This window comes from Lineus longissimus, chromosome 11 (assembly GCF_910592395.1).
Source record: "Lineus longissimus chromosome 11, tnLinLong1.2, whole genome shotgun sequence".
In the NCBI taxonomy this organism is placed as follows: domain Eukaryota; kingdom Metazoa; phylum Nemertea; class Pilidiophora; order Heteronemertea; family Lineidae; genus Lineus; species Lineus longissimus.
Window position 1 is genome coordinate 8,465,305 of NC_088318.1, and position 14,513 is coordinate 8,479,817.

The 14,513-nt window shown below is 40.3% G+C and overlaps 1 protein-coding gene across 4 annotated transcripts in view; it reads left to right on the forward strand.

Moving 5' to 3' along the window:
• LOC135495767 (calcium-transporting ATPase type 2C member 1-like) overlaps window positions 1-14,513 on the forward strand; it is a 465,754-nt gene that overhangs the window by 43,247 nt on the left and 407,994 nt on the right. For all 4 annotated transcript variants that reach the window (XM_064784671.1, XM_064784673.1, XM_064784674.1 and 1 more), the window contains exon 3: window positions 3,298-3,387. In XM_064784671.1, coding sequence (XP_064640741.1) covers window positions 3,298-3,387 — 90 coding nt within the window. The remainder of the gene's footprint in view (window positions 1-3,297; window positions 3,388-14,513) is intronic.

Here is a 14,513-nt window from a genome sequence, read left to right on the forward strand (position 1 = left end):
CGCGCCGGTCCACCGGCTTGACGAACCGTATGTCAGAAACCTGACACGCCGGGTGACCGTCTTTCACGTGGTGTTGTTTTCATCATTATATCGCTAATGATTAATCGACCAATCAGCATGCGCTTTACATCAAGGCATAGCGTGTTACTGCTAGATCGCTTCGGCACCAATATTCATCGATTTCGCTGGGATTTTCGTGGATTTTTGGATGATTATGAAAGTAAACATGGCGAAGAGGTTTAGCACTGGTGATGTTTTGGCCATGCTATCTGATTATGACTCTGGGAAGGATTTAGACCATGATAGCCACGGTAATTCCGATGATTTTGAGACGGAAAGTGATGCAGATCTCGGGAACTTTTCTGACAATGGTGGTGAGAGTGAGGCTTCCCAGCCTGGGAATTTTGATAGTGCAAGTGAACACGGAAGTGAACACAGTGTAACAGACATGTAAAAGCGATCCATGTAGAGACAATAGTTCTGTCCTAAATATTGCGCACTAAGTCTCACAACTAGGTTCCCGGTTATTCCAAGTTTAACGATAGCGTTACCATCAGCACGGGCCCCAGTATATAATTCAGCATTCAGAATGTAACCCATCTCACCTTCACAAAGAAGAAAAGACTGCAAACCCCACTTGATTGGCTTATTCTTTATATATTGGCGGATGGAGAGGGCATTCTTTGCTGGAATCATCCCTTCGTCTAGCGGAAACTGTTGACTTGGAATAGTGGTGACGAAATTTTCCCAGAAGATAGTCAAGCAAGTATCTATTCTTATAGATCTTGTCTGTTTTATCAACAAGTAGGGTCATTCTCATGAACAAAGTGTAACATGGTCCATATTGTCAAGAACCGATCACGTGACATGACTTTTCGGAAGCCAGGGGAGTAGGTGACTTCATGGTTCTGTTCCATTTGAAAGTATGACTCGTACTGGCCCTTGTGCATAAGTATCTCCATTGCAATCCTTAGACCAAAGAAGACTTTGAATTCTGGCTTAGTCAAGGGCTTGAAGACTTGAGCTACATAAATATTTGGTTTCTGAGCTTTGACTGCCGCAGCCAGGCAATTTGTCTCTGTTACCTTCCAATCCCATAACTCATCGGTCCAAAATAGTTCAAGAACATCCAAGGCCTGTACATCTTACCAACGTACAGGATGAGCCAATCCACCTTGCAGAGCATGCTGAAGGTGCCTGTACAAACAATAGATGTGTAGTTTGCCTTGAGAGAAACCGCAAGTTTAGACAGCTGAACCCAGGAGTAGCAGCAGGTGGTCAGCCAAAGATTTGCAAAACCGTATTCAAGTGAAGGTCTTGCAACGTATTTCTGTGTATCAGGACAGGTGAAAGGAACTGCTTTCAAGCCTTCCGCACTAAAGTTAGATCCTGGACATAATTGTTAGTAACAGAATGTTTCTAGACATACACATAATCAGTGCTACCAGAAAAAATCATGAGAAGGGGTAATAAAAGAAATTTAGGCGAAGTCGTCCGAATTTTTTTTCTTCTTCAAAATCTTGCCCCCAAAGTCACCAAAAATATTTTTCAAAATTTACTGGCAACATCTGATATGTTCCTTTATTGGCTCACTGTAGGGGAGTCTATACGATAGCTCTGTGTCCGTTGTCGTCGTCGTCGTCGTCGTCGTTGTCTGTTGTATCCTGTGTTTCTTAACCGCATGTGTTATGAACCTGAATTTTTGTATACATTATGCTCAAGGTCATTAGTACCCCGACACTGAATTTTGCTTCGGTCTGATTCTTGACTTTGCCACACCAGGGGGCTAAAAGAGAAAAGTTAAAATGTGCAATATCTCATTTATTACTGATTTGTTTTTGACAAAGATTTTATGGTAGGTACCCCTAGCAAGGATACATCACATATCATACGGGTTTTTGATTTGACGTACTTTTCAGGGTCACAGAGGTCAAACTCTAAAATTTAACTGATAATGGCACGTTTTGTCTTTATTCGTCCTATAGTCTTTAAATTTGGTATGTAGATACCTGTTACGTAGCTCTACATGTTGACAAAAAATCAGGTCGATGTGGCGTCCTTTTCAAGGTCACATAGGTCAAATGGTGTGAATTGGCCGTTTGTGTGTAAATATGGCACGTTTCTTAACCACTAAAGCTATAAACTTTAAACTTGGTATACATGACCCCCTAGGTCAGATGACCTGTGACACTGATTTTCGATCCGATCTGATTCTTAACTTGGCCGCCAGGGGGCCAAAACAAAAAATTTTAATAGCGCCATATCTCGCTTATTACTGATTAATTTTTGGTAAAAATTTTATGGTAGATACTCTTGGCAAGGATACATCACATATGATATGGGTCTTTGATTTGACGTACTTGTCAAGGTCACAGAGGTCAAATGGCGTAAATTGGCCATTTGAGCGTAACTGTGGAACATTTGTTAACCCCTAAGGCTATGAACTTGAGACTTTGTACAAAGGACCCCTAGGTCAGCTGACCTCTGACCCTAAATTTCAGTCCGGTCTGATTCTCGACTTGGCCACCAGGGGGCCAAAAGTGAAAACCTAGAAAATGTGATATCTCGCTTATTAGTTTTTCGTTTTCAATAAAATTTTATGGTAGGTTCTCCTAGCAAAGATACATCACATATCATATGAGTTTTTGATCTGACCTGCTTTTCAATGTCACAGAGTGAGGTCAAATTGTGTAAATTGGTCGTTTGATTGTAACTATGGCATGTTTCTTAACCACTAAAGCTATGAACTTGAAATTTGGTACACATGACTCCCTACGTCATATAACCTCGGACACCGAATTTCGATCTGATCTGGTACTCAACTTGGCCACCAGGAGGCCAAAACTAAAATAGGTAAAAAGTGCAATATCTGGTTTATTAGTGACTTGTTTTTGATGATATTCTTATGGTACTTACTCAAAGCAACGATACATCACATGTAATACCGACTTTGGTTTGACCTATATAATATACATGTACAATGTTTCTTAACCTGGATGAATTCCAAAGCACCAAATATCTATACGGTGAGCACAATGGCCCCTAACGTTCTACAAAGTTTCAGGTGATATTATCAACTATTAGTGATGCTATTACCATTTCCTTCAGGTATACCAGATTTTCACTCGTTGCCATGGGAGCCCTAGGGTACAGGGTACAGGTGGGCGGGGACATCAGGGTTTAGAGGGTTAATAACATTTATATTTGACAGAAAAGACCTCAGACTGACATGTGTCGGCTCTCTTGAACACTGGAGTGAATGACATTTTGTTTAACATTCCATTTATTTGCTTTCAGTTTAAAGATCCCCTAATTCTGCTACTCCTTGCTTCGGCATTGGTCAGTATCTGCATGCAACAGTTTGATGACGCCATCAGTATCACAGTGGTAAGTACGTCACAAGTATGATATTTTGACCAAGAACGAACTTAAACAATTCCCCACTGTCAACTGACTGTCGAGCAGGGCGGTGTGCTTGTTAAAGTTGACATGCATGCATAAAACTCCCACCGGCCGAAAAAGAAAATACTAGTTTCTGGTTTCGAACAACCAACTGCACTTGAAACATGAAGGACCATTGTAGCATGTTCTTTGGCAAAACAGGTCACAGAGATGCTCATGTGGAGAAAAAAAAACAAAATTATTCCAAGCACGTTTAACCACTTGGTTATGGGTCTTGCCGTTTGGCGAGAACGGTATTACAACTACAAGACTGGGATGGGTGAGACCTAGCCTACGCAATTCTAAGGCAATTTCTTATTTGGCGAGATTGATATTTATCAGCCGACACAGCGGGATCTGTTAGCCAATTGTCTGCAGTAAACAACTATGTACGGGGTGTTTCCAAAAAGAATATACCTACCTTGAATCATCGATTATGTTTAGGGCATTTAGGAGAGTAAATCCAGCTCTTTCTAATGACATACCACATTTATAATAAAATTGAGTAGTTTACATTTAGTTGGCCAGAAGTGATTCCATTATGGGCGGACATGGATTAGCATTACCACATCATTTTTAGCTCACCTCTGGGGAGCTTATATGATACCGTGGCGTCCGTCGTCTGTTGTATCCCGTTTCAAAAACAATGGTACGTTTGTTAACCGCTAGGCCTATGAATGTGAGACTTTGTACACAGGACCCCCCCCCCCAGATCAGGTGACCTCTGACAATGAACAGTCCGATCTGATTCTTGACTTGGCCACCAGGGCCCAGACATGGAAACATAAAAAGTGTGATATCTCTCTGATGAGTAACTCCTTTGCGATAAAATTTTTATGGTAGGTTCTCCTGGTAAGGATTCATCACAATTCACATATCATACAGGTTTTTGATTTGACCTAACTTTTAAGGTCACCAAGGTCAAATGATGAAATTGTCCGTTTGAGTGTAACTATGGCACGTTTCCTAACCGATAAAGCTATAGTATACTATAAAGTTTGGTACACATGATCCCTACGTCATATGACCTCTGACAACGAATTTCGGTCTGATGTGACTCTCAACTTTGCCACCAGGAGGCCGAAACTAAATGAAATGGCCAAATGCCATTGTGCTCAGCGTATAAGTATTTGGTGGTTAGGAGTTCATCCTGGTTAAGAAACAGGCTACAAGTATAGTATATAGGTCAAACCAAAGTCGGTAAGATATGTGATGTTTTGTTCCATGGTGTAACTACCTTACAAATATTATCGAAAAAAACAAGTCACTAAAAAGCAAGATATTGCACTTTTTCCCTTTTTAGTTCACCATGTGCTTGTATATCTATGTACTCTCTACAACAACCCTGATTTTCAGTCAAACCATCTACCAATATGGCCACCAGGTGGCAATCTTGAAAATTTAACAAAGTCCTATTACCCCGAAACAAATGATCGGATAGCAACTAAACCTCATGTTATTATGTATCCATGTACTCTTATCAATATCCCTAATTTCAGTCCAATCCCATGACAAATATGGCCACCAGGCCTTCATCTTGAAAATCAAACAAAGTCCTAGTTGAACTGTTGAACAGATGTCAACCAATTTCCATGTGACATGTACACCGTCAATTACCCTGAAATTTAGTCAACTTTATAACCAAAATGCTATACTTAGATGGTACCGGTAATTTTCTTTGGTGCCATTGATCCGAGAAAAATAATATTATTCAATGGAATCAAAACTGGTGAAACTAGCCAGAAACTGTTCTCCCCATATCCACTGCAAATGCAATGCATTACATTACCCAAGGTGAGCAAGTGGTCCCTGGACCTTTTATTTCAGTTTTGGCCTCCTGGTGGCCAAGTCGAGAATCAGATCGCATCGAAATTGGATGTCAGAGGTTACATGGCGTAGGGAATCATGAGTACAAATTTCAAGTTCAAAGCTTTTGCGTTCAAGGTCACAGAGGACAAACGGTGTGAAATGGCCGTTTGAGTGTAACTAGGGCACGTTCCTTAGCCACTAAAGCTATGAACTTGAAAGTTGGTACACATGACTCCCTATGTTATGTAACCTCTGACACCGAATTTGGGTCTGATCTGGTTCTTGACTTGGCCACCAGGGGGCCAGAAGTGGAAAGCTATAAAATGTGATATCTCTCTAATGAGTGACTTGATGATAGGTTCTCGAAGCAAGGATACATCACATATCCTACTTGTTAGCTCAGCTGACAGAGTCAGCGGAGCTAGTAGAATAGCTGTTCAAATGGTGTCCGTCCTGCAATCCATCCATCCATTCATCCATCTAGGGACCCATCTGTGGACAAAATTGGACATTTCATGACCGGGAAGCCTAGCCACTTCGTTGACGGTGCTAAATTAGGAGTTGCCCAAGGTGAACTGAGAAACGAAAATTCAGCGCGATCTGACCTGTATTAAGAGAATGAGGTCATTTCGCGTTTAGATTTCTTTCCCTTTTTACCTCGGTCCACAGAGCAAATATTGTTTTCAAATGTGGCTGAATATTTTTAAATATTTTTTCATTTTTACTTTTAATGGAATTAATATAGTTTTCACCGCCAGTTGGCGCTGCAGGCACATTGACTGAATTTTGGCGATTTCAAATTTGGCGGTGGCTCAACTTTTTTGCAAGCAGTGCCGCTGATTTGCCGATCGATAGAAGAGATGCCTCCATTTAAAAATGGTGGTAGTCGCTGCTTCAATGAAGGTGAGTGAAATTTCTCATGTTCAATCGGTTGATACTCTTTTAATCAACATGACCATGTACCTGAAATTTGTTTAGGTGCTGAAAAGGGTCTATATAATTCAGATTTATCAATAGTTTTTTATAATATTGCGGAAATTTTGTGCAAAAATTAGCGAAAGTTGGTGCTCGTCTCATGTCATTTTAGAGCGAGAAATTTGTTTCCGTCGATCTCTACCAGTGAAAAATCGCTTGCATAGCTTCGAATTATTGTGAAAATAAGTATATGAACTTGGTTTATAGTCTAGAAAGTTACTTTTGTGGTGATACATATGGTATGTGATAAATATTTGTGGAATTTGTGAAATTCGGTTTTCGAACGTGCCGATGATGCAAGCGATCTCGAATGAATTTTGCAAGTCCTGATATGTCGACCGGGTGTCAAAAATCACTCGCCTAAATTCAATTCAAAGATCGAAAATAATATCTGAACTTAGTTTCAAATCGCCTATGCAATTATCATTTCGGTGATATATAATGCATGCATGTAATAATTGATTAATCTGCCTAAAACGCGCAATTAAAACGGCGAAAGATCTTGATAAACACTCTGGCATGTCTGGTGGCGGTCGCACTAAATAACGATCGGTAGCGCCCGGAGTCTAGCGGAGAAAAAAAGGTAGCGCCCGGAGGTTGAATCGGGATTTTTATGCACTTTTAACTGTATATATATGTTGTTTAGATGTATTTCTAACAGTTCTGTAACTTTGTGACCAAGCTTGCACCCAAAGTTGGTAAAATTGATGCTTGTTTATGGACTGCGCTAGTGACCGGAGAATTCGTCGTCGGCCATTTTGGCTATGGTCCCTGAGTTGTTGTGGTTGGCTATTTTGCAACAAATCTCGCCATTTACGTTTGTTTTCTCCCTGTCTGATCATTGGCCGTGACAACAATTATTTTGAAAGTCACATTATGACATCGTAGTATGAATTCCACTGCAGTTTCGTTACGCAGCAATGCTCATGTTTTTGGTTTGCAATCCTGTACTGTCTGTACACTGCGCTGTGCATGGCTGTACGGTTGGCTGTAAAAAAGACAAAAACGATAGCCTAGCCCTATAGGATAGGCTTGGAGGGCCTGTTGAGTTATAATAACTCAACAGGCCCTCATGATTCATTTGATGGACACCTTATTTGATAGTACCTCATCATTAAGTCCACTAGATCCTGTTCTATCACATTTCGTATAGACGATAGACAATTTTGAAAATGTAGTACACCACTCGCTCATCTTTAAGCCCAGCTCTCGGCTCACATCATGTTGGCACGGTTGGTTGTTGAGTGTAAAGGCCGGTTTGCACATGCAACTTTTTTGGAGAAACACATAGAAACTAAGAATAACTTGACTGACAGGTTATGTAATTTGAACCATGAAACCTAAAAGTTTCTTCATGTTGCATGTGTGAACTGGTCAAGAAACATGAAGAAACATGATGAAACCCCTTTCTTGAAACCTTGTGAAACTAGGAGAAACATGAAACAATTTACGAACATGCTCGTAAATTCTGGACAGGTTTCATCAAGTTTCTACAAGTGTCAATTACATTTTAATTCTGTGGCCAATCAGACTTTGATAAAAAGTCATGTGATTTTTACTCCATATCCAAAATGGCAAAATGGCTAAAAGTGACAAGTCAAATGCATATGAGTGTTTCATAGTGTTTCACTGTGTAAATGTCCAAGGTAAGGTTTCTCGATGTTTCATGTTTCTCAATGTTTCTCCATGTTTAATTGGAAAAAGTTGCATGTGTAAAGCGGCCTTTATGGTTCAGTCTGTGAGACTAATTTAAAGAGGTTACACTTTTATTTTGAATTGAAAAACAGCCCACAGGACTGACTTTTCACTGAGTAAAAAAGTGTGCCCTTCGAAGGTTAAGTCTCTTTCTGGATTTGCTTCCATAGATCCCTTGTTCAGGATATCATCTGACAAATGCCTGATCAAGCACAGACTGTATCCGGTGGTGTACATTTCCCCGTCTATGTCACCCTTTTTGGCTCACCGTAGGGGAGTCTATGTAATACCGCAGTGTCCGTCGTCCGTCGTCTGTCGTCCGTCGTCCGTCGTCCGTCGTCCGTCGTCGTATCCTATTTCAAAAACAGTGGCACGTTTCTTAACCGCTAGGGCTATGAACTTGAAACTTTGTACACAGCACCCCCTAGGTCAGGTGACCTCTGACACTGAATTTCGATCCGATCTGATTCTCAACTTGGCCACCAGGGGGCCAAATGTCGATATCTAAAAAGTGTGATATCTCGCTTATTAGTGACTTGTTTTCGATGAAACTTGTGTTGTAGGTACTCATAGCAAATATTCATCTTATATCATACGGGTTTTTAATTTGACCTACTTTTCAAGTTCACAGAGGTCATATGGCGTAAATTGGCCGTTAGAGTGTAAACTATGGCACGTTTCTTAACCACTAAAGCTATGAACTTGAAACTTAGTACATATAACCCCCTATATCACATAGCCTCTGGTGCTGAATTTCAGTTTGATCTGATCCTCAACTTTGCCACCAGGGGGCCAAAAGTGGAAATCTAAATAGTGTGATATCTCGCTTATAAGTGACTTGTTTTCGATAAAATTTTTATGCTAGGTACTCTTAGGAAGAATACATCACATATCTTACGGGTTTTCAATTTGACCTACTTTTCAAGGTCACAGAGGTCATATGGCGTAAATTGGCCGTTAGAGTGTAAACTATGGCACGTTTCTTAACCACTAAAGCTATGAACTTGAAACTTGGTACATATAACCCCCTATATCACATAGCCTCTGGTGCTGAATTTCAGTTTGATCTGATTTTCAACTTTGCCACCAGGGGGCCAAAAGTGGATATCTAAAAAGTGTGATATCTCGCTTATAAGTGACTTGTTTTCGATAAAATTTTTATGGTAGGTACTCTTAGGAAGAATACACCACATGTCCTACGATTTTGGGATTTGACCTCCTTTTCTAGGTCACAGAGGTCAAATGGCGTAAATTGGCCATTAGAGTGTAACTATGGCACGTTTCTTAACTGCTGAAGCTATGAACTTGAAAGTTGGTACATGTAACCCCCTACATCAGATAATCTCTGACACCGAATTTTGGCCTGATCTGATTCTTGATTTGGCCACCAGGGGGTCAAAACTGAAAAAAGTAGGACGTGCAATATCTCGCTTATTAATGACTTTTTTTCGATGAATTTTTATTGCAGGGACTCTTAGCAATCACACGATATTGATCTTGTTGATGTCATAGACAATTATTGGTTGGATCATAAACTTATATATACTGCCCTGTCTTATTACTTGACATCTACACATCTAAAAAAAGTCTTCATGCCTGATTCATTGTGTTCACCATATTCACCTCTAAACTAAGCGTGATCCTGCCTACTAAAAGATGTATACGGTGAGCACAATGGCCCCTGGCCGTCATTTATTCAGTCAGTGTTAATTTCTCTTCTCTTTTTTTACAGATTAACTGTTGTTGGTTATTGCAAGAGGAGTCGTTGGCACATTTCAAGTCCAGTAAAGTACTTGCTGTTCCCACATCAGAGTAAGGTGTGCTTAATCGTTTTACTGCTTTCCATTCCCGGAGAGCGTTATCAAATATCTGCCGCAAGGCAACAAATATCTGCCGCAAGGCACTTCAAATATCTGCCGAAAGGCATCAAATATCTGCCGTACCAATAAAGTTCATTTTGTTAAAAACTATTTATCTTCTTTTCTTTACATACAAAAAAGACCATCTCAAACATTTGGCTGCATCCACTTCATCAATGTCCAGACAACAGTCGGTTCATTTGACCATTGTAAAGCACCAGGCCCCACCTCACAAAATACACTGTAATAATCATGTACTTTGTGTCCATGTGCATGTTATCAGTTCCACCTACGCTACATGAAGACAAGGACTCCACTCTTTTGACGTCACCACACAACTCCTTGATGTCATCACACACCCCACTACTGCAACGGCAATAGAAATGACTTTACGTCATAATAGCAGGGTGACGTCAACTCAGTACTTCAGCATGCACTGATATAGCAAGAAGGCCTTTCGCACCAGCACTCCTGCGTGCTAGACGTTACAGCTTCACGTTGCCTCATAGTAACAGGATGCCAACACACACTTGGCCCTTGCCTCCACCTATCCATTTCAGCTGAGCGCCACGCCCTTGGGCTCTTGTTTTTGATTTGACCTAATTTTCCAGGTCATAGAGGTAGAGCGGTGTGAATTGGTCATTTGAGTGTAACCATGTCACGTTAACTAACCGCTAAAGCTATGAACTTGAAATTTGGTATACATGACTCCCTACGTTATGTAACCTTGGACAGCAAATTTCAGTCTTATTGGTCGTCGCGAGAGCAGACCCTTATTGTCAGGTTCTGTCATTATGTTTGTGGCAGCATGTGCCTAGCAACCATGCCTAGCAACGGGCATTTTACACTAAAAAATATCTTTAAAATCATTTTTTTTAAAATTTGGTTCCGAGGAATTGTTTGCAGTACATTCAGCCTCTTTGTCACCAATTTAAAGACAAATCGGAGTAAAAGTGTAGACGCTGAATCGATTTGTTTCAGGTCCGTTTAGCTAAATGGCGAGATTGACTATGAATGAAGATAGTTTCAGCCCTAGGATGCTCGGCAGTTGTTGAATTGAAATGCAAATTGCGTTGCCAGTATTTGTCCTATTGTAATAAAACTTAAGTTTTCATTAAAGTTCGTTATCTTGTTCATTAAGTCCTTCGTCTCATGTAAAATGCGACATGAATAAAATTATTAAATGGGAGCTCAAAATTGATGAGCGTGTATACGTAGCATGCAGGAATGTTGTGCTGGCCAGCGAGCAGTATGGTGAGTTTCTTCACAAAGCTACGTGTCTTTATCGATGATGTATGAAGAAACTACGAAGACCCAATGTAAGCAGTAATCTAATCTGTAATACTCTCAAATTTCAACGAAATCAATCAAGTATTTGCCGAGAAATTAGAAATTACGCACAACTTTACAGGATCGCGTCAGCCATAATAATGACATTAATGAACATGCAAATGAGGACTGTCACTTGCTCGTCAATACCGAGCAGCTAATCACGTGGGCATAATTATGATAATAAGGTTCAGTGGTGGAAAAATTCAAATTCAAATTCAAATTCTTTATTACTCTAAAACGCTAAATAGTCTGGTTCTCTGACCTCGATCTCCGGGCTTTTGGTAGGGTTTAGGAACGGGTCAGGTAACAACAACCGTCTACAAATAACACGGCAGAAAAGAGGAGTGTTATTTTTAGATTCAGCCATTGTTGTAATTTCCCGAGCCAATTATCGTTTTACGGTCGAATTGAGCGCTGTATCTGTCCTAGGATTATGCACTGTTATTGAACACATCATTCTACACTGTAGAAATACCGGAATTACTCTTAAAATGCGCGATTACGGTTATTTTATGTTTCAGACAAAGGGGTTTCCCCATATAATGACGTCACTTTTAGCGATATTGTCATTTTCGCAAAAGTACGATTTGGGACGCTAAACCTTGACCGATTGCGTTGGTTTTTGCAGGATAGGTTGTTTATAATATTAAAAAAAATTAGGCTTGAGAATTTTTGTGGAAATGGTGGTTTAAGCTATTGTTCTATTTATAGATTTTTGTTATTGCCTGACCTACGACAGCGAGAGTGAGGTCAGGAGCCCAGACTATAAAACGCCCACTAGGGGCCAACGGTTACATAAAGTAATTACAAAATATACAATATAAAGTTACAGGGTATACAAAATAAGATCACAAATATTTAAAGACAAAAACATAATAATGGAAATCAGGACAATATAGAGTTACGCAGTTTAAAGAACTCGTTGATAATCGCAGCAGAGGGAGGTGAAGGATTTTTCAGAAAAATTGTAGTCAGATCCGACAGAGACAGAAAATGGAGATCATTTCTATTACAACTGCAATGAGTTTTGCTGTTTTGACGCATATTTAGGGCACACCGCAAGGAAGTGAAAATCATCCTCAACCTCCCCTGACTTGCAAACCTCACACTTTTATAGACTACAGTGTCTCCCAGTTTTGATTCTTAGACAATGGGCTTCCAGCATTAATTTTGTGATACAAGCCCTGTGTTTCACTGATTTAATATCATTTAAATATGTTTGAAGTTCAAATGAAAACATAAGATTACTATACATCGAGTTTTTTATTTGTTGCGATTTCACCAAAAATTTCATGTTGACAAATATCTCTAATCGTTTACTTGGCATTAGAGTATAATATTTTCCAGTTATCCACATTAATATTCATTTGATCAAGCCATAGGTACCCCAACCCGGAGGAATTAAGAACAACATTTCCAAACTTTGGGGACGTTCTGGCATCAACGCGACGACCCATATTCGCCTATAGGCTTGTCTGATTCTTAACTTGGCCACTAGAAGGCCAAAATTAAAAAAGGTAAAAGTGCAATAACTCACTTATTAGACCATATCCACAACTCCGTGGATATGGTCTATTGTTTTTACTGAGCCGATCGCCAGTACCCGAGGGATGTGGTTTTCGACACGTATCTCCGAGACTGCCGCACGGAACGACCTGAAATTTGGTTAGGTTACGTTTCATAACCTGCTAACGAACAACGTGTACTTTATTTTTGCAGCCGTTGCTTAGTTTTTTAGTTTTCGGGTGATTTTTGATGAAAATCGCCGGTTCTGAACCGTTCCGGTAATAGCACTGCCTCCCGCGTTTTTACCGATTAGGCAAGTTGCTCAACGTTGATCTGTCCCGACCTGAACAGGTGGGAGGATACCCGCTACATGGAAGAGCCAACAGACATTTCGTCTACGCATTCTAGACTGGGTGAGTGTGATTTTTTTCGTGATTGTAATCGCCCTCAAATTTGTGTTGAAACACTGCATCAGACAAAATTAACTCATCAGAGGTCATGAAAAGGATCTTAAGAATATATATTCGCTGTTAGTTTGGGTGATTATAGGGAGCTCGTCCATCTTTTGAGGCAAACTTGTCATCCGAAAGTTTCCAGATCCCCGCAATGGCGGATATACATTCATCAAAAAAATTACGAATTCGGGCAAGTTTCATTAAACTGTGCGCCTTAAACACCTAAGAATGTCTCAAAATCACCCAGACTCTACACATGAGATATGCCTTCACTGAAAATAATTGCTAAAACCTCGCTTAACGTGTCGCGAGTGCTGAAAGCAACAGTTTTGGAGATCGTTTTTCTGTACATCCTGCTCACTCCTGTAGAAATGTACAGTAAAGCACGTATACACGTGCAGTGTAAATGGACACACGAATGTACACACCTTCTGAAAATATTGTCAGCAAAGGTGATAAGTGTTTGTTCTGAATTATGACAATGAAATTCATAGACTATTAGCAGGTAGTCGGTGTCTGTTGGTCTGAATAATGAATGATAAAACTTCTGGTGAAGTTAAAATATTTCCTCGCTCTGTTTTACAGCCTGACGCAGTGACGGGGATGATCAGCATCTGTTCTGTTCTGCGACCGCATCAGTCACGGATATAGGAGCCTTGACCACGAGGAGCTGATGAGGCAAAGTCGTATAACCGTCTTAACCTTGACATCGGTGCAGTGCTGAATTTGCCGTCCGAAGACAAACCAGTATAATATTCCAGCCGTATTTCGTTCTTTTCACTGTAATTCTTTTACTTCAAAAAGATTGAATAAATAAACCTACTGTGGCAGTTAGTTTAAAAAGATATTATTGCATTTTACGTTTTTACTCTTAGTGCTGATCGGTCATACCCCTTGGGCCTGGCCGTAACCTTGCATACTGGTTGTCTCGATGCCGTAAGCTATGACCATGTATATATCTACTGGACTGGTTTGTTGCACCATGTCGAAGGAATTTTATGTAGAGATCAAGACACTTCCCTCACATCACAATCTACACCTCAAAAGAATGGTTGTAAAAATCCTTGCCATGATTCCCGGTTGCCCCTATGTTGTGACCATGCATGCATCAATGGCCTGGGATGTTGCAACCTACACTTCAAAGGAATGCGAAGTCTAAATCACATTTATTTTTTGTCCCCAGGTTGTGACTTTCCTAACAGCAATTGCAGACCATATCCCTGGTGATAGTGTTTTGTCATCTTAAAAATGAGCACCAGGACAAAGCACCAAAAACCTGCCACTTAAGATCAGATCAGAAGTTACCTACGTGGTGCCAGTACCCACAAGTGCATGATTGACACCTAGATCATTTGAAGCAAAAATTGGCAGCAGAACCATGTGTGCATGGAGGGAGGTATTATAATATAAATACTGTGGAGACGCAATGTATTATTGGTCG